This window comes from Halichoeres trimaculatus, unplaced genomic scaffold, assembly GCF_033239565.1.
Source record: "Halichoeres trimaculatus isolate MK-OKI-2021-1 unplaced genomic scaffold, fHalTri1.1 fHalTri1_scaffold_17, whole genome shotgun sequence".
NCBI lineage: Eukaryota > Metazoa > Chordata > Actinopteri > Labriformes > Labridae > Halichoeres > Halichoeres trimaculatus.
The window spans coordinates 22,692,637-22,713,450 of record NW_027437195.1 but is presented as its reverse complement, the minus strand read 5'-3'; the positions used below and the strand labels follow the sequence as shown (position 1 = coordinate 22,713,450).

Below are 20,814 nucleotides of genomic sequence, written 5' to 3'. Positions count from 1 at the left end.
CAGTCCATTTATCTTCTGATCTGTACATGATTAATCTTGTTATAATGATTCCTTTGAATTACTGACTTGCAGTTTGTTGGTTTTATCAAGAAAGACTGGATTCAGAACGCTGTCACACACCTGAGCACACAGGGATTACAAGCCACTTTTTACAGAATACATTACAACATCACTACAACCTGCACAATAAAGAGAAATCTTAGGTCTGACCTGTTATTATATGTTTCTTTAGTCTGTATTAGTTGAAGTTCATAGATATAATCATCACAGAGTTTATACCTTCTGTTGTTTTCATGTCCTCAGGCTGGCTCCACCACCACTCCATCCACTAAGGGTGTGTCCTTTGCTGACGGCGTCTCTGATGGTGTCTCAAAGACCAACGGTCGAGAAACGCCACTACCTGAAGTGGTGGAATTACCGAAGCTGAAGGGGATTGGACGCAACAGGAGGGCGCGCTTCAGTCTGTACAGACACCTGCACAAACACACGATACAGCACGCCGACAGCGTCAGCAGCGTGGACAGCTCAGGTTTGTTCACACATGAAAAAAAAACAGAAAACATGAGAAAATTGGAATATGAGCTTGAAGCACATCTTGAATGAGTTTAATGCATATGAAGAGTACATGAAGTCCTGTGACCACTTTTTTTTCTTTCTGTAACTGTGTGTCCATGTGTGTGTTTGTGTGTGTAGGGAGCGGTTCATTGCGGAGCTTAAAGACAGGCGTTGGAGAGTTACAGGGAAACACACGCTTCTGGCATGGAAAAGATTACTGCAACTTTGTCTACAAGGACTGGATCCAGCTGGAAAAACCTTTTGATGGTGTGTTTCATAAACAGACACACACTTTTCTTACCTAAGGCTACTTTTAGGGACATTACACTAACTTAGGTACACAACAAGGTGACTCATCTTTACCTTACCTTAACAAAAAGGCCAAGTCTGAAAAACTTTTGCTAGGTTTATATTTCCTCTAGATCTTACGTCTTTTCCTGTTAAGCTGCTGTGGTGGAAATTAATGGTCATCTGGAAAAGTAATAATCTCTGGAACAAGCACCATTCATCCCTTGTTTCCTCTGATTTTCCTCTGTTTCTCTGCGACAAACTCCCTGATCCTATGTCTACTCTTCACTTCTAAATCCTCTTTCCCCTCCGGGTCCTCCTTTATCTTCTCTGCTCTGTGCAGACTTCATCGACAGGTACACAACTCCCAGAATGCCCTGGCACGACATCGCCTCAGTGGTTCATGGCAGAGCTGCTCGAGACGTGGCCAGACATTTCATTCAGCGCTGGAACTTCACAAAGGTGCTCTTGATTTGCTCTGTAAACACGGGTAGACACACACGGGGGTGGCAAGCCGGATTAGCATTTAAAGCTAATGTTTTTTACCTGTGTTAAAGAATGACACTTTTTGCCAGGAGCTTGTATTACTACTCCAAATTATTTTTTTATACTTATATATTGAAGTGTGAGACCAGAAAACAAACAGCTTCCTTGCAAAATATAACAAAATGTCAGGGCTCAACATTGGAAAAACACCTTAAACCTCACAGCCAAGTTTTCCATAGCATCAGATTTTCCTCCCCTTCTCCTGTTTTCCCTCTTCCCCTCCCTCCTTGCACTGTTCATTCTTAAACTGCGTCTCTTTCAGATCATGAAGCCGAAATATCGCTCTCTGTCTTATCCGTTCCTGCTGCCCAAGTCTCAGTCCAGTGCCAACGAGCTCAGATATCAGGTCCCTGATTCTGTCGATGCAAAAGTGCAGGTAAGAAAAATGAGCCCTCCAGCTGAACCAATAAAGCAGCACATGTTGTGTGCAATGTGGCCTTTTCTGTTTCAATAATAGCACAAAATGAGAAAGTGGGGCTTAGACCAACCAATCACTAAACCTCAAAGGAACCATAGCTGGAAAATTACAGAGAAAACACACACAGTAAAAAAAAACTCCCACTATCACGTCTCAACTCTCAGCCCGCAGGTTTGCGAGCACTGCTGGACAAAGATAAAACAAATTGAGAGCTCAGGATCTCTCCAAGGGCCAAAAAGTTATGTAACTTTGAAGGTTTGCGCTCACGATTGACACTCAAGGGTTTTTTGCCTGGAGGCATCTACCTCAGAGTGAGATACTTGGCTAAAATAAGACGCAAACAGAACTTGTCTTACACTTTCATGTCTTGCTTTCTGTGCTTTTGTTTCTATGTTAGCTAGTTCATGTTTACGTGTTTTACACTAATTGATTTTTGCTCTTTAGCTCTGTATTTTCCAAAAAGATCATTAACTCACAGTCTTTTATCTGCATGAAATAAGTTCAGAAACCAGCCCCTTTTTCAGAACAGTCTGTCTAATAATGTCATGTATCTGTCTTCGAGGTGTTGCGGTCAGCATCAGATTGGTCAGCTGGTATAAAGTACCACGAGGAGTCCATCCATAACGCCTACATCCAGGTCATCGCCAAGAGCAAACACTACATCTACATTGAGGTAACACATTTAAACTCAGTATTGATTTGTCAAAATATAAAAAAGTGATGGTTTCTGGGGGAAACGCTTCAGTGAAGTAAAATTTGTCAACTCACATAATCGTATTTAGCTAGGAGCCCTCTTCCATGTGTGTATGTGGAAGGCCAAAACTGCAAAAACTGAAATCTAAGCTGGTGTTTATGCCTTAAATTGAGTAAAAATTCTCTAATTAGACTCAAAATTTGAGAAAATTAGTTACTTGAAGAAAAGGGGTTACATTTTTTCTCTTTTTTTAATTTCTTGTATTAAGACATTTTGTTTCATTCAAGAAATTTTGTGAGCATTTTTGTTTTCTTACTTCATTGGCAGTTTTTTTTCTCTGCTTTAAAGCAATCAAGGTGTCATTTTGTCTTTAATATCTTTAAATAAGACATTTTTCTGAACTAGTCAGGTGATTGTGGATCAAATAAAGTCCAATTAGACATTTTTTTAAAACTAAAATGAGACAAAAACACTTTGGCAGAATTTGGTTTTTGAAGTGAAAGTCTGAGGCAGGGAGAGCACACTTCCTCATGCTCCCATGTTTATATATGAAAAGCCCAGGCAGGGAGAGCATCAGCCAAGAACCCAGAGGAACAGAGTGAGCAACAGTGATAATACATATGACAAGGGTAAAATCAGTTACAGTATAAAAGAAGGAAATGGGTGGAGGTAGGTTGGAGGCTAAGCAAGAAGGTTAGGCAGGATAAAGTAGTTTAGATACACTGCCAAAAAAAGTTGCAACCAAAAAAAGGTCACACACTCTAATATCTTGTTGGACAGCCTTTAGCTTTGATTACGGCATGCATTTTGTACATACATACAAGATTTATTTCCATCCAGTGTTGAACTAATTTTTCACTAAGATCTTGCATTGATGATGGTAGAGTCTGACCGCTGTCAGTCAGCAATCAGTGAGGCTAACTTGAAAAAAAGGCTTCAGTTTGGTAGGAAGCAAATAGATTGGACTCTGGAGTCCAGATTGACCCTGTTCCAGAGTGATGGTCACATCAGGGTAAGAAGAGAGGCAGATGAAGTGATCCCCCATCATGCCTAGTGCCTACTGTCCAAGCCTGTGGGGGCAGTGCTCTGATCTGGGGTTGCTGCAGTTGTTCAGGTCTGGGTTCAGCAACAGTCTGTGCTCAAAGAACAGGTCAGCTGACTACCTGAAGATACTGAATGACCAGGTTAGTCCATCAATGGTGTTTTTTCTTCCCTGATGACACGGCCATATTCCAAGATGACAATGCCAGGATTCATTGGGCTCAAATTGTGAAAGACTGGTTCAGGGAGCATGGGATTTTCACACATGGATTGGTCACCACAGAGTCCAGACCTTAACCCCATTGAGAATCTTTGGGATGTGCTGGAGAAGGCTTTGCTCAGCGGTCAGACTCTACCATCATCAATGCAAGATCTTGGTGAAAAATTAATGCAATACTGGAAGAAAATAAATCTTGTGACATTGCAGAAGCTTAAAAATGCCACGGCAAATGCGTACCGTAATCAAAGTTAAGGCAACAAAATATTACAGTGTGTGACCTTTTTTTGGCAAGGCAGTGTAGATCACCCTTTTAGCTATTTGCTAGTTGGGTTAAAAAAAAAAAAAGACCCTTTTAAAATTCTCTATTCTGGTTTCTCTCCCTCTTTTTCTCCTTCCTCTCTGATCAGAACCAGTTCTTCATCAGCTGTGCCGACAACCGCACCGTCTACAACAAGATTGGAGACGCCATCATCGAAAGGATCATCAGAGCATACAAGTACTTCCTTATATTAAAACCACTCATTGGTTTTGGCACTCCTCAGACTTCAAATGTCTTTTATGTGGATTTTGTTCACAAACAGTATTAATCTTGGCTTTCTCCTACCACTCCAAGACACTGCTTGTCTTTGTCTTAATGTAACCAACGTATGTTTGCTCTCAGGGAGGGTAAGAAGTATCGTGTGTATGTGGTGACCCCTCTGCTTCCTGGATTTGAAGGAGACATCACGACAGGAGGAGGGAACGCCATCCAGGCCGTCATGCACTTCAACTACAGGTGCAGCACACAACATGTTAACAAGTTTCAGATAAAAAGAAGAACAGAGGAGGGAGATAACATGTGCATGTGTGTTTTTTACGTTTATTTATGTCCAGGATTTTCCAAATTTTCTTACTTTCTAAAATTTTTATTCTCCTTTTTTCTCAGGACAATGATCAGAGGAGAGTACTCCATCATCTCTCAGCTAAAAAAAGAGAGTAAGTACAAAGATAAGTTATGATATGCAATCATTTATATATATATAAATACAGTAAAAGTTAAAGAGTGTGTTACGTTTTCCTCCTCTGTCAGTGGACGACCAGTGGATGAACTACATCTCCTTTGCCGGTCTGCGGACTCACGCGGAGCTTGAAGGCCGTCTGGTTACCGAGCTCATCTACGTCCACAGCAAGATGCTCATTGCTGACGACAACACAGTCATCATCGGTCAGTCTCTGGTCTCACATTCTGTCCCTGTGTGTTTTTTTCTCTCAGGTTGTTGTCACTAAACGTTATTTTAGTACCTCTGCCTTGACACCACAGAGAATGTGATAAATCACCAAATCTGGCTTTGGATCTCATCGCGCGCCATGTGTGCAGCTAAAAAATGTGCATATAAATATCAGTCAGATATAGTGACTGCTGCTGCCTTGCTCAGTTGTGCCCCCTGCTGTCAGTGGAATACTTCTGTTAAACGTGCACAAAGAGAAAAGAGTTTCAGTTTTGTGTTGTTGTTTCAGGTTCTGCAAACATCAACGACAGAAGCATGCTGGGTAAACGTGACAGCGAGGTGGCAGTGATTGTTGAAGACTCTGAAAAGGTTCCTGCTGTGATGGACGGACAGGAGTATGAAGCTGGACCCTACGCGCTCCAGCTCCGTCTTGAATGCTTCAGGTGTGTATGTGTTTGGACTATAATTATAAAAGACAGAAACAGTTTTAATAATCCATAACTTGGTGGAATGGCTCTTTAAGCTCCCTGCCCTTCCATGTGTGGATATGGCATGCAAACACTGCAAAAACTGAAATCAAAGCAAGTGTTGTGTCTTATTTTGGGTAAAAAAAAATCCTGATTAGGCTTTAGATGAGCAATATTCACCCAACAGTTCCTAAAATGTCTCATTTCAAGATTTAAAAAAAATGCTTTTATTTCATTTATTTATTTATTTATTTTCTTCCCGTATCTCTCCTAGCAACTCGCTGGCACATTACAGAACATTGCTTGACCAACCAACATTATTATCTCTGATATCAGTATGAAAAAATAAATAAATAGATAAATAAATAAATAAAAAAATAAAAATAATATCAATGATAGGAGTTAGTATCGATTCATTATTATATATCAACACATTTATACATACGTACCCAAATAATTTTGCACATATACATAAAGACCCATGTATGCTTTTACCTACACTCACTCATACATACACATCCAAACACCTATGTCTACAACTATAAGTGGGGATAAATAAATAAATCTGTTTAAAAAAAAAGAAAGAAAAGAAAAAGAAAGAAAAAACACCGCTATACATATATATTCCCTTATACATACATACAAATATAAATACACACATATATATATAGCTATGTATACACACACATGCATATAAAAATACAATCAAATAAATAGGAAAAATTAAAGTACAAAATAATAATACCGTAGATGAGTAAAACAAAATAAAAAATGTCTTATTTCAATTTATAAAGAGACTTGTTTCTGGACTTGTAAGGTGAACGTGACTCAAGTTAAGTCTAATTTAACAATTTCAACTGAAAATCAACATAATCAATTGCTTGGATTGCAGTTTGCAAAATTGCAGATCCAACTTCAATGGCTTAAAACAAACGTTTTATTTTAAAAACATTTTCTAGAAATGACCCTAATCTGACAAGATCAGTCAGGTTCTAAAGAAAAAGCTCTTAACCTCTTTCTTCCATATGATCAGGACTATCCTTGGAGGCCACACTGACTCCAGTATCGACCTGTCTGACCCAATCAGTGATCGCTTCTACAAAGAGGTGTGGATGACCACAGCTGGACGAAACGCCACCATCTATGAGAAGGTATGAAGTTATTGACACGAAGGAGGGACATAAAAAGTAACTGAGGATGAGTTTTAATGTTGTGCTGATTATTGTGACATAAAGATTTGGCTCTTCCAAAACTGTGTATTTGATGTGCAAGAAAATTAATGATATAAATCATCTTTTAATACCAGTTTTCTCTGCTCGAGACAACCTTTTCATGATTTCAAGTGTTTAACTGTTAGCTAACGAGGTTAAAAGCTCATAAGGCCTGGAGTGCCGCTATCGCATGGTCACAAGCCCCATGAGGCCCCTACACTACACGTCAACCCCTACTTTGGCCCTGTTTCCTATCTGCTGTCCAGTCCTCTCTGAATAAAGATGTCCAAAAAAACAAAAAGAAAGAATTTAGTTTCTGTGATTTATAAGTGTTGCTTCATAGCAGAGTTTCAGAAGCAGGTTCACATCCCCTCAGGCTTTCTTATAAATTCCAACCCTTTCATTCCCACACTCTGCACCCCTTCCTCCCGTCCCTTTCTTTTTTATTTCTTTGTTTACTTCTATGTGTGGGGCTCTCAAGGGGGGGGTTGTGGTGCCTGGGAGCCGTGATGGATTTCCTAATAAGGTCCCCCAAACCAGCAGCAACAGCAAAAGTTCTACTGAAAAACAGAATCACGTCAATGAATCTTTGTCAAATTGCAACCTGTTCATGGTTTGGTCCTTGTTTGTGAAGCAGCAGAGTGAGGAAATTCTGGCATCTGGTGGTAGAGATGAAGATTGCACTGAACTATGCGCGCTATCTGCAAGAGGTTGGATTTATCAGATTGTTTGCTCTGACCAGCCTTTTGGAATTACAAAAAAAAATGTTCAAAGTTTCTGCAAGAGTAGCTACGAGTACTTATGAATTATAAGACATCTCAGCGTTGCATACTAGATCTTTAAATTCTATACTGTAAATTCAGAGAATGCTAAGGAGGCTTTATGTCATGATTACTGAGTATCTTCAGCCAGTTTCAGCTTAAGATAAGACCACTTATATCTTTGGGGTCTGACTATTGCTCTAGAAAACCATCCTAGTATCTCCATGCCATAAAAGTTCATTCATGCCATTTTCTCTACAGGTCTTCCGCTGTCTTCCTTCATCCCTGGTGAGGAACATGTCAGAGCTGGAGCAGTACCAATCCAAACCCGGTTTGGCCCAAACCGACCTCACCCGTGCTCAGGAGGAGCTGCGTAAAATCCGAGGTTTCCTGGTTCAGTTTCCTTTGGACTTCCTCTCCGAGCAGAACCTCATGCCTTCTGTGGGAACCAAGGAGGCCATGGTCCCAACTGAGATCTGGACATAAAGGACGCACCAGCACCACTAAAAACGTACATTATCTGGCCTGAGCTGTCCTGATTCTTCAGCATCACGAGCCAAGTGTCCGGATTGTGGATGTAATCCAATGTGTAACCGTGGATTTGTACGAGATTGCCTTTAATCCAGAGATAAAAGGGAGTTGGACAAGTCTCCTCTGGAACGATGCGACTGCTGGGCATCGACAAATCTCTCAAATCTGTGTCTGTTGAAATATTGAACAGCAGTCTGCGCTTTTCGTGAGAAATCTGAGTTCATGGATGTAAGAAGAACAAAATACCGCCACACTTGTGGACATGCTCTGTGACCACACTTCAGCTGTTGGGATTAAAAAACAATAACTGGCATTTAAGCTTTAGGTTTTGGGAATCAAACTCCACTCTGGACTCTGAGGATTTCTAAGGGACCAGGGTGAGGCTGGTGTAAAGTTATTGACAGCTCTTTGTTGCGATGAGCACAAAGTAGACGGACACGGTCATGCATGCGTTTTCCTGAGTTTTTGATTTGTGCTTGTAAGGTGAAGTAGTGCAATGTTTGCTGTTTTTGAGTTGAGATGTTAAGCTGCTTTGGATGAAGTTTGAAATCTTGCTGCATATGGAGGATCTAATCTAATGTGACTGCACTCAAGCTTTTCACTGTTTGGTACATGAACACATAAGACAATTTGACTAATTCAACTGTGGTGCATGGCCTACCAACCGTGCATCCGAATTGCATCTATCAATCACAGCTCTCAGAAAATTATTTGATGTGCACTTCAAAAGCATTATTGCAGAATGGATCAGACAATCGGCCCAGAAATAAAAGTTGTCATTCCCTTTTTGGCCAACAGATGGTGCTAGCTTCTTACAGATCCTGTCTGTGTGCAGATGTTGAGCAATGCAGGACAGCAAAGAGCACAATTACAGTCTTTACAACAACTCAGACATTATTTCTCATAACTCGTCTGCAACAACTGCCACATTTGACACTTTTATTTGAAGATAAAGTCTGAAATTGTTCCCTGTGTTTCCTTGATGAGCTAAATAGCCTTTTTTGTACTCATAAAGAGGAAATTTTGACTCAATATTAGTTTCTTTTTTCAGTGTTCGTTACAGCCCATTGTGATCACAACCCTCCTCTTAATGTGAAAATACAGAACCAGTCCTGTGGAATCCAGACATGACATAATAAGTGCATCCAACATGTAACATTTTATTGGGTATCAATTCTCACGAAGGTTGGGTAACTTCAAAACTGACATGGAAGCTGCCAGAGAAAACAACAGGAGACAAGGCACTGGTAGAGCTCCTTGGTTTCCAGTGAAAGGTGTGAATCATTGGCACCTTTATGTAATATGAAGACACTACTTGCTTTGTATGTGACCTGATCATGAAATGATGACTTTTAAAGGGACCAGAGATGTAATAAAGAATGTTTATTAAAGTGAAACCATATGGCAACACTACGCTCTTCAAACTGTTCTGCATCTCAGTTGTGTTTATTTTGTTTGTCCTTTTTGTCATGGCATTATTTGTGAATTATGAATCATTTAACTTTCTTTAAACATGTATTTTTTTAAAACACCCCGCATGGTTGTATGGATGATTGTGGACTGGAGCCTTCAGGCATCCCAGCAGACTTCCTGTCAGCCCGTTCCCATTGGCCTCTGTTTGTATGATTGTGTATTACATCCTCGTTATACAAAATCTGTTTGTTCATTAAACTAAATGTAACTCGTATTTTGAATGGTTTAGAATTAAAAACTTTGTCTGGATTTTTTCTTTCATCACATGGAAACATGATAAAAGTCAATGTTGAAAGTCTTTATGGATTAGCTTTTTCTAAAATGAAGATTATGGATTTATATCTCTCCAAAAGAATAAAGCAGTTCATTTATATATAACAAAACTCACTAGTTTCCTTAAGATAAAAAAGGGAAAAAAACTTGCTCAATTTGAAAGATATTTTCAGGAAACCGTAGATGTTACGAAGTGTAAATCAACGTTAAGCTCTGTGACGTTAGCAAACTTAAAGCAAAACTCTTCATTGGATTTTTATTAACTTTGAAAAAGGGTAATCCTTTTGGTGTGATAAGCTAAGTTTTGGTACGAAAGCAGTCAGTTGTTGACCTGCTTTGACGTCTTGGATTCCAACGATCATCATTGAAAATTTGACAAATGTCAATTCCCATGAAATACGCAATCAGTGCCGTTTCATTGAACATGGCAGGACAACTGAATTGGTGACAAGCTGTTTTCATTCCAACCCTCACAGGGTTGTTTTTTGTTTTGACAAAGCAGTGATGAATTTTCTGGTTATGTGAAAAGTCCACACTTATGTAACCACGTCACGCAGCTCACCTGTGGTTCTGTGGAAAGGCACAAAGAAGAATGAACTTTATAGGGCCGTTAATGAACTGAAAGTAAATGGATAACTGTTGCGTAAACATTCTTCATACCTTATGACTCATTTCTTCACTGGAATGAATGAGTGAACAAAAAAATAAATGAAAATTATGTGCCGACATCTTACAATGTGCCAAACGACCTTCTTCTTTGGGATTCTGTTTTGTTGGAGGTGTCAGAAAAACTTGTTCTGGTTTAATCACCTGTTGATGTGTTCTGCAGTCTGACTTTTAGGAGCCAACACAAACAGCGCTAGTTACATTGAATTTACACAGAGTTACTTTCCTTTTGGAGAGTCATCAAAGTACGAATGACCTTTTTTATTTTTTAGAAATGTTGAATTTGTTCAAATCAATGCAACAACCATGTATGAAAACACACTTCTTTGATATGTTTTAATTTTTATTTAAAGGAAGTACGGATCATATCCCAGCCTGTAACATACATCTCAGTGCTGGTCTCAGATTTTAGGCTCATCAATCAAGATGAAAAACCACAAAACAAAACAATTCAGATTCGAGATTCTATACTAAAGTTCAGGAAACACCCCAGCTCCTCAAGGACCAGTAAAAAGTTAAGTATGCAAATTTAAAAGACAGATTCTAGGATTTCAAGCATTAGATCACCTGTTAGATAAGATCTTTCATTCCTGTCTCTACTTGAAGGATGACAATGATAATAGAGATTAAGAAAAAGAAAACATTTGGTAGTAAGCAGTGGGGTCAGGAGCTTAGTGTGTCATTTTGTCATACCAAAATATTTTATATTTGAACCTCCAAAACTAACTCCAAAATCAGTGCAGGCGATCAAAGTGTTACTACAGTAATTTAACATCTAAAAGTGCTGTTGGTGGGTAGGTATTAGACGTAGCAGCTTCTTTCTTTACATGACAGTTCTCGATTTTGGACAAATTTAAAACCAGAACAAAAAGTTGTGTTATAAAAAACAATTTTGAGCACAAGAACAGCAAAGATATGGGATGGGAGACACCTCTTTGTTCAAAAAGGGGCTTCAAAGTTGAAATTCTTTAACTCAGCTTTTGTTTTTTTTAACCTGATATTTACGAAGTTTAACTTTTATTGGAGTGTGAAGGTTACACATAATCTCAACAGAGTCTAGCAAGGGTTGAACATATCAAGCTTCACATACATACATGCAAATACATGCACACATTAGGCTAAAAAATGTAGTCTTTATTCTATGAAAATTAAACTGTTGATAGCATGTTGCCCTTTAAATGGAAACCAAATATTTATTTCATCTTATACTGTTATGTAATCAAACCAGTAGTTTTTGTTTATGTTCTGCTTAATAATCTAAATTTTGTTCATTATCAGGCTCAGGCTTGGCCTAATGGTTAGGTTATGCACCCATATCACTGACTACATAAGATATCGACGTAGTATTGATGATGTCACCCATCTGTTTCTTGTACAGGGTTATGAAGCCTAGTGTTGGCAGCAGCCATACTGGAAATAAGGGTTCCCACTTGTCGGTCATTGTAGCTGTGCCTCTGTTTGGGCAAACTTGTTTTATTAATACCAAACTACTGAGTTAGAAAAAAACTCACTCATGTACAGTGTGTGCTGTTTCAAGAAATAAAGTTTTTGGATTCAAGTGTTTTTTTTCCTTTTTCCTTTTTTTTGCACTTGGCTGTAAATGTGTTAATTTTTGCGGGAACAATCATCTCTTTTGGTTTAGTACATGTAGTTTCCAGTGCATCAAGAGCCAGCCTCGAGGACACTTGAGCAATTGTATGTTTGATTTTTTTTTTTTACATCTACATTGTCTCCATTTCTCACAAGAGGTTGCTGCTTGGTTCATTGTCATATCCTTAACAAATAAAGGTTATCAAACACACAGTCAGAGGATCATTGAGAAGATTTGACAGAACTTGGGACCTCTTTCTCTCCTATGTTAACTCTCTAACCTTACTACTATGGGGCCTAAAGCTAACTGCAACTTCTCTCTTTCTCTTCTTTCTCTCTTTTATTTATCTATTTATCTACTTTTTATTTATTAATTCTTATTTTACTTTGTAAATGTTTTATCATCACTTTCATTTATGGCAATCATTGTTTTTACTGCTTTCACTCTTGTTGCTGCCACTATGACTGCTTAATTTTGTTTCTGATATTATTTTTTGTTATTATTATTATCAAACCCCTTTATTTTATTTTATTTTATTTTATTAATTAATTAATCAATTAATCAATTAATTTATTTATTTCTCTCTTCCTCTTTCCTTAAATTATCATTTCTTTCTATTTATCTTGTACAGTGAGCATAGCACACCTGGGTGGGTGGGTTGGTGGGGATGGAGGGATATTTTGTGTTTTGTCTGTCACTCAGTTTCTGTTCAGTATTCTTTTGTTAAGATCTTAGAGAAATGTCTTAAAAAGAAAAAATGTCAGACATCTCTCTTGGAGATTTACTTGTCCACTGCTCATAATGTCTTTTAAAGTCTGCACAATAAATACATTTATCAACTCAACTGAGATGAAACAAAAAGTATTTAATCAGAAAAGAAAGCTATCAGTATGTCTTTGAAGAGTAGCCAATTTTCACACACAATCTTGTTTAATAAGAAACTGCAGGTCTGTACTTAATAGGGGGAAAAAAAAGTTTGGGAGTCCCTGCTGCCTCACCAAACCCCGCCCAGTAACAGGCGTGGTTTGCAGTCTGTAAAGCACCCCTCTCCCCCTCCCCTTCCTCAGAGTATTCACTTTCTGTCACAGCAGCAGCAGCACCGGCAGTAGCAACAGCACACTCTCCTCTCCTCTACTCCCCGCTTCACCTTCACACTCTGTACCGTCTCCGCACGCAGACATGGACCTGGAGCTGCTGGTGCACGCGGCGCTCTTGCTCCCCATCCTCCGCGTGTCAGAGCTCTAGCTGAGCGCTCGCGGGAAAGAGGCATCGAGCAGAGGGAAGGAAGGAAGGAAGGAAGGACGGAAGAAAGGGGACTGTTTTTATTCAGCCGCTCGCTGAGACATCACTTTGAAGGAGAGAGAAGAAGAAGAGGGGACCACACAGTCGTGACAGCAGAGGCCGTTTCAGGATATCGAGCTCTTTCTGTGAGTGTCCTCCATCATGGCGAGTGACTCTCCGGCCAGAAGTCTGGACGAAATCGACTTGTCCGCTTTGAGGGTAAGAGGATAGGACAAATTTCTTCTTAATTTTACCTTAAAATGAGAGAAGCCGGCTCGTGCGTTCAGGGAGCGCGTGCACTCGTTTCTCCTTCCTTGCACCTGACAGCGCTCCCTGAATAGCAAACCGGCAGAGGAGGTGGTGGCTTCCAGAGGCGGATGTGTGGGAGACAATGTGTCAAATAATAAGTCAAATGATATATTTAGACGTTAACTATCATGTCAGCTGTGTGAGCTTCTAAAGCTTTATTTCAATGTGTGTGTACATGTGTGTGTGTGTGTGTGGTGCTGAATGGAGGTTGTGGTGATTCTGCTGACCTGGATACAACGGTTTCTGTATCTTTTTGTCACTGGGGCAGACTGTTATAGGCCTGAATCAGACAGCAGAGGAATTTAACCTAATTCTCACACACATACTGCAGATTTTCTTGAGAGAGACCTTGATTCCAGGTCCAAATAGTGTGTGTTTCCCTCTTATCGAAGCTAAACTGCTGCCCCTTACAGCTGTATGTGTGTGTAAGTGTGTGTAAGATACAGAGCCAGTCAACCTGTAATCACTTCACCTTCCGCTTATCAAAGCAGAAGCTCTGCATGCAGCAAAAGCCACTTTCTTTTGTTCATCCGGTGTGTTGCTGCAAACCACAACACACTCAGACAGGCAGACACACACACACACACTTACAGCCTCTTGCGCTTGTGTTAATGCGTGGATACCCGTGTTTTCACTCCGCTGGGCATCCTGTGTGTGATATTCTCTGTGTGTATGTGTGTGTAATGTCAGCTGCACACAAGTAAGGGATGCCGCACATGAGGGGAAAAAAAGCTCCAGCTCAAGACCTGTTTGCTTCTCTGAGAGAGGAAACCACATCTCACACACATATATAAAACACACACACACACACACACACACACACACACACACACACACACACACACACACACACACACACACACACACACACAATGCAGTTGCTGTCTGCCTGCCTGTGTTTACCTGCTTCCTCATCTGCTTTATTGTGCCCTTTCTTCTACTTGCTTCTCTTTCCGTCTCACTTCTTCCTCCTCTTTTCTGACCATTTTTAACGCCTGTTTTTCCTGCATCCTGTCTGTCTTTCTGTCTGTCTGTCTGTCTGAATGCACCTCCCTGTCTATCTGCCAGCAGCTCTGTCTCTGAGCATTATCTCTCTCTGCCCACCTCCTCCTTTGCCCTGTCTGTCTGCTGCATACTGACCAATGTTCACACTGGAGGTGAGAGCATTTTTGGCAACTTTTAAGCTTGTGTGGTTTTGATGGCACAAGAAAAGAAAAGAGAACATAAAAAGAAAAGGAAGAGGAAGAGGAGAAGGAGACACTGACAGAGGCGAGATGAAGAGGAATGAGGAAGAGGAGGGGAAGTGTCTGTGCATTGGGAGTCAGGCCATGCATGTCCTGTTCCTTCAGAGGCGTGATGGCAAGCGCATGTCTCTTACTGTGACTCAGAGGCTGCTGCAAGGACACACGCACACATACACACATGCTCAGGTTTCTTTAAACATGCGTGGTCATGATCTCTTCAACCGTGATCATTTGACACTGCTTATATATACGATTTGGGTTGTTTGGATGGGCATACTCATGGGTTTTTAAATATTCCTTTGGCTCAGGGAGTAAACGCTTCCTTCAGAAGAATTCTCAAAGAATAAGTGTTTGTTGGATTCTGTTTTCTGGAATGCATTACATAGACATATCAAATAGTCTAACACCATTAAAGGGGGCTTGCTGAAATTGTCAACCAGCAGGCTTGTTTTTTAAGCTAGCATCACTCCACCCCTGCCATTTTAACGGCAAATTGATCAGTGTTTTGCTTTTCTCTTTCATTCACAAATCAATCTAGCAATAAATGCCAAGAGACTCACTGTCTTTGCCTCCTTCGGTGTTTTTGCTGAATGGTCTTCTTCGTTGTCACCCTGCCCTCTACTGGAGTGGTGCTGTAGCGCAGTTCCTTTTTTTGTCTGCGTCTCTGGCATGATTCGCATAACATAACCAGGGCTTTGTTCCTTGGTAGGAAAACTGACAAACAATGGGCCACCAGAAACTGTCCGTTTTTGCCGTTCTTTTTGCTGTAGATAGTGGAGTGGTCCAGTGTTTAATAGGCTTGAACAGCAATGGCTCCACCACTAGCGCTTGTCTTTCTGCAACTGTCAGTGAATCTATCTGCAGTACATCAAAACTCGATCAAATCCAGCTCAGGCTAAATATCCTCTTTAGCTGTGTTTTCACCAAGCAGACCCGTTCGGTTCGTCTTGGTATAGCGCGCATTTTGTGGCGTTTCCACTGACTTATCCCGGGACAGATCCCCAAATGACCGGGATGACCTGGCCTACTTTTTTGCAACACACTGCAGACCGTTGATTGGTCAAAAGAATCGTCACTTACCCCGTGACAGCAGCTGCATTTCTCCTGGCGGCACGCAGACTTCTCTGAAACAAAACTTGATTTCACTTTGTATCAAAGAGCTACATGCCAATCACAGAGAGGACGAAATTCTGTATGTCTTCCACCTTTGCTCTTTGTGTACTTTGTCGCATTTTTCTTCTTTGTTGGATTTGATAGCGGGTTACACTGTGTCCCGCTGCTACGGCGTCACATTATTGTTTAACAGCTGGGGCTTGCGGCATCCAGCTTACACGCCACCTACCACGAGAGGGCACAGTTTTGCTGTGGAAACACAAACGGGATCAGGCTTAACTGTACCAAACCGAGCCAAACTGTTCTGAACCAACCCGGACTGCTTGGTGGAAACGGGTCTTTTGCCAACAGGTTCAACATTGTTGTCTTACTGCTCTCTACTGGTGTGGCAGGGTAATGCAGTTACCTTCTTTTTTTTCTCCATATATTTGACCCTTTGTAGAAACAATACAAACATTGGGCCACAGGACACTGAACAATTTTGGCTGTCTTCATACTATAGATGGCGGAGTGGTCCATCTTCATTGTCCTACCGCCCTCTACTGGTGTGTCGTAGTACAATCCCTTTTTTTTTCTTCTATACTTCTCTGGTCTGATTTGTATAATGTGGTCTGTTTTTTGGTGGAAATGCAGGCAAACAATGGGTCACATGAACCATTTAGTTCCTGGGAATGTTTACCAGGGAACAACAGGGGTCCGCAAGTTGGGTTCCAACTCGGGCTATCCGCTTGGGTGCTAACCTCATTTGGCGTGGGACTGAACCGCTAGGCCGTATCAGCCTCAATCTGAAAACCTTTTGAAGAAAAACCCAAGTGGAGATTCAATGTTTGTTGTTGTGTAAAGATGATTTTTTTTAGTGAAGAGATATCTAAAGATATCTCTGTAAACAAGCATCACATAATCAAAGGGGATGCATGTTTTTCCTTAACATGTCTAGACAGAACGCTTTTATGCTTACACTTGCTCTCCACTCAGTTCAACTGCTGCTCCTCTATTTATTCATCATGTGTTAAAACTGATGCACACTCATGTATAAGTCACACACAGACACACACACTCACACAAGTGATAAGTGTACAGTCAACCACTGGACCGACTAGACAGGAAGTAGGTCAGCTGGCTGGGGCTGGGTGGAGGGGGGTGAGATTATAATACTGACCTGGGTGGTTGTGATGGGGGGGATTGTGTTATTGTGTCTCTGTGTGTAAATGTGTATGCGTTTGGGAGTGGGGGGTCAAGGGGCACTGGCTCTTGCACTGGGCTTCTCTCAGGCATACTAACCCTAAACACACACACACACACTCAGAAAACACACATATACGAAGAGACGGACAGGCAGAGCCGAGTGGGAAGTGAAGAGGGAAGAGAGTGCTGTCTCTGCATTTTTTCCCCTCTTCTCCCTCATCTTTCTCTCTGTCTCTTGTCAATTGCCTCGTTGGCTTTCTGCGACATCTGCTGTTGTTGCACATCAACCCCAGCGTCACCTGTTTGGGCGCCGTCTGTTTAACTCGAGAAAGAAAAGGCCGGAGTCACAGAGATGTCACTGCTTGTTTCCCGTCTTTGCTGTGACTCACATTGATAACAACAAAAAAAAAAGAAACAAAAGAGGCTGAACAAGAAGTTGTGGTTTTTATATTCAGAGTGTGGTTTTTTATTTATAACAAGTGAAACACACACACACACACACACACAGGTCAGAGGCGTCAGAAGCACGAGTTCACTCAGTCAGCTGAGCAGAGCAACAGATGGGAAACCAGCAGGAAGTGTAGCCCCGGCACCACACACACACTCATGCACACTCACACACAAAGTCACACACACTGCCAGTAGAGAAATGTGGCATGCAGGGACTCAGGTGTGAGATCTGTGATGAAAGAGAGAGCAGGTGAGGATGGAGAGGCTGTGACAGAGAGACACACACGAAGATGTGCAGAAGGCGAGTGAGGGATTGAGAAAGAGGAAGAAGGATGAGGGAGCAATGAACGACAGAAAGAAGAAGAAGGAGAAGAAAGGGACTGAGAGGGTGAGATGTGACCAGTGACTAAAGTAGTCCAAAGCAAAGACCCTACTCCAGACCCCCCTTTTATCCATCCCTGTTGCCCAGTAAGGCCGCATTCCTCGGCCCCTCAGCACAGACGCCATAGTAACGGGGCCACAGCAGTGCCCAAGGCTTACACAGAGCTTATTCATGAATAGTCTATATACTGTATGGCAGTCTGTCGCTGAGAAATGCCCCTCTCCCTCCCACCCTCCTTTCCACTCCGCCTGCTTGCTTCTAGTTGACCTATTTTCTCCCCCCAAGTCACTGATGTAGCTGCATCGAGTCTTTAATTCTCTGTTACACTCATACAAGCACTTAGTTCTGGAAGTTGGCTTTGAATGCAGAGGAACATGAGGTTCTTGTTTGTTTGTATTTAAATTCCCATCATCAGCTGATTTGAGGAAAGAGATTAATTTTATTTCAGCTGCAGTTTTATAGGGTAAACACTTCAATTCTGGGGGGCTGTGCGTCACATTTACATGAATTTCACAGTGTGTGCTGAATCCGTTGTCCTGGAATCTTGACATATTTAATGACAATATTACATCAAGTTCAGGGAAGTTTTATTGTCATAAATAAACACGTTAAGGACTTTTTTTTGACAGGATGAAGTCAAAGACACAGTTAGATGCAATATAATGTAATACTAAACTATGATAACAATACAATAAACATGATATTATACTAATGTTTTGTATGAAGTGATCCAGACACAGTATTACACAACTGACATGCAATGATTCAATACAATAGAATAGAATATGAAAGCAATAATGTAAAGCAACATGGTTAAATGCAGAAAAATGTTATGCAACTCAACATTATTCAAAACGCTTTGCTCCGTTATGATAGTAGATATGTGATTCTTTACAATGCTTTACATTAAGATACAAAAGAAAACAACTGAAGCAACAACAATACATTATATCACAAAATAGTGTCATGCAATATAATGCAATATTTGGTGCAAAAGATGCAATGTAACGTAATCATTGATACCTTTTACAGTATTGTCATGGTAGCTAGATAGATAGATAGATAGATAGATAGATAGATAGATAGATAGATAGATAGATAGATAGATAGATAGATAGATAGATAGATAGAACATTGTGTGATACAGTTTGATATGATGTTGTAAAATGCAGTTTCATATGTTAAAGTGGTCTGATTTGATGCACAAAGATATGGTTTAAAACCAAACTATGACCTAAAAGGTCATGATAAAATGCCTTTATTTTCTTGAAACAATAAGTTTATTTCTGTTATTTTCTCAAAACCTGGATCTTTTTCAAGGTTATCTCAAAAAAGCTTGCTTGTTTTCCTAAAATAATTATCTTAAATTTGCTCATAAAACAACAAAGAAAAGGCTTCAGTTACCTCATTCATAGGGTTAAAGGCAGACTTACTCAATTTTTAGTTAGCCAGAAAACTATCTCATTATCTCTGAAAATGAGTTAAGTTTTCTCAAGATAACTATGTAACTTTTCTTCCTATCACAGGAGAAAAAGAATTAGTTTTATTGATAGCATAAAAAATAAATAGAGATCTTGCGTGAACAACTGAGATTAAGTTGAGAACACTGAGAAAATAAAATTTATTTAATAATGACCTTCTGGGCTCCTTACATTTGAGACAATTAAAGGAAGTCCTACAGTTTACAGTACACCATGATAAGTTTAACCACAATACAATTAGGGATGGGAATTGGTAAGATTTTGTCAATACCGATGCCCTTATCCATTCTGCTTATCAATCTGATTCTTTATCGATTCCCTTATTAATTCCTGTTGTGAATTTTCTTGGTACAAAAAGTAGCTTTAAAGGTTTTCTGTGTCAACAACATTTAATTGAGTTTATACTGTAAGTGAATAAAATGTAATTGGTTCCTGAGTCTGGATATTTCTGGGCATAATTTTACAGAAACAGGTAAAAAATGCACACAATGTGACGTCGCTGTACTGTGTTGTTATATATTAATAATTCAAGTAGGCCATCTAGTGTCTCAAAGTGGTTATAGCAATGGTTTAAGTTGTTTGGAAGCTTTCCGTAGTTATGAAGTCAGCCATGAGCCTTTCAATTGCCTGTTAGCTTTTGACATTTGAAGTTCTCATTATTTTTTTACAAAGAGTTGATGTGATATGTTTCTGTGATGAAAGTTGAAATTCTATTCTGAAACTGAAGTTATACTGATGTATGCTAACTGCTAGCATATCAGTGCAGTTTTCCACATACATTAGCATCACGCTTGCGCTATTTTCTTTTTTCTTGGTCAATAAGGTGATTTATACCATTTCGAATGTACTGAATATGAATCTCCTGAGAAAGAGTGATGTACATTTCTTTATGAAGTCAGTTCTTTGGTAAAACTTCAAGCTGTAAACCCTGAATCGATAAGGGAATTGATAAGGCAATCGTTAAGCACAAAAGGCTAACGATATCGATGAATTGAAACATTTCTTATCGATTCTCAACAGGAAATGGTTTTCGATTCCCACCCCTAAATACAATGCAGTAGATTACAACACGTCTGATCTGATCCTAACAGTCTGGGTAAATTAAGGCATTTTGATTATTTTCAACCTTAACATCAGATTTGTAGGGGGTTAAAATGAAATATAAGGAAAAAGACATCAGTGTCTTGGATTTCCAAAGGATGCCTTAGAAGTGTTCGAAGCATAAACAACTCAGAGTTTAGCAAAGATGATGCCACAACATAAGACATAAACAGAAGCTGTGATCTTCCAGATTCAACCTCATTTATAATGCATTTCTTTTCACCCTGCTTTGAAGACTTTACATTACAGTTTGAGTGTAGAAAGGGCTATTTTAAACTCCTGCTTTTTCCTTCTCATTCTGCAAAGCGCGAAGTGTACACACTCT

General features: G+C 40.0%; 2 protein-coding genes across 20 annotated transcripts in view; both read left to right on the top strand.

The window, feature by feature from the left end:
* The window catches only part of pld1a (phospholipase D1a), a 48,609-nt gene extending 36,155 nt beyond the window's left edge, over window positions 1–12,454 (top strand). For both annotated transcript variants that reach the window (XM_074691434.1, XM_074691433.1), the window contains 12 exons: window positions 304–529; window positions 694–822; window positions 1,187–1,305; window positions 1,652–1,765; window positions 2,370–2,480; window positions 4,170–4,258; window positions 4,424–4,537; window positions 4,688–4,737; window positions 4,832–4,966; window positions 5,260–5,413; window positions 6,471–6,588; window positions 7,671–12,454. In XM_074691434.1, the coding sequence (XP_074547535.1) occupies window positions 304–529; window positions 694–822; window positions 1,187–1,305; window positions 1,652–1,765; window positions 2,370–2,480; window positions 4,170–4,258; window positions 4,424–4,537; window positions 4,688–4,737; window positions 4,832–4,966; window positions 5,260–5,413; window positions 6,471–6,588; window positions 7,671–7,895 (1,584 nt within the window). In that variant the 3' untranslated portion in view covers window positions 7,896–12,454. The remainder of the gene's footprint in view (window positions 1–303; window positions 530–693; window positions 823–1,186; window positions 1,306–1,651; window positions 1,766–2,369; window positions 2,481–4,169; window positions 4,259–4,423; window positions 4,538–4,687; window positions 4,738–4,831; window positions 4,967–5,259; window positions 5,414–6,470; window positions 6,589–7,670) is intronic.
* A 567-nt stretch (window positions 12,455–13,021) lies between these two features.
* The window catches only part of tnika (TRAF2 and NCK interacting kinase a), an 84,350-nt gene continuing 76,557 nt past the window's right edge, over window positions 13,022–20,814 (top strand). For all 18 annotated transcript variants that reach the window (XM_074692378.1, XM_074692377.1, XM_074692369.1 and 15 more), the window contains exon 1: window positions 13,022–13,443. In XM_074692378.1, coding sequence (XP_074548479.1) covers window positions 13,387–13,443 — 57 coding nt within the window. In that variant the 5' untranslated portion in view covers window positions 13,022–13,386. The remainder of the gene's footprint in view (window positions 13,444–20,814) is intronic.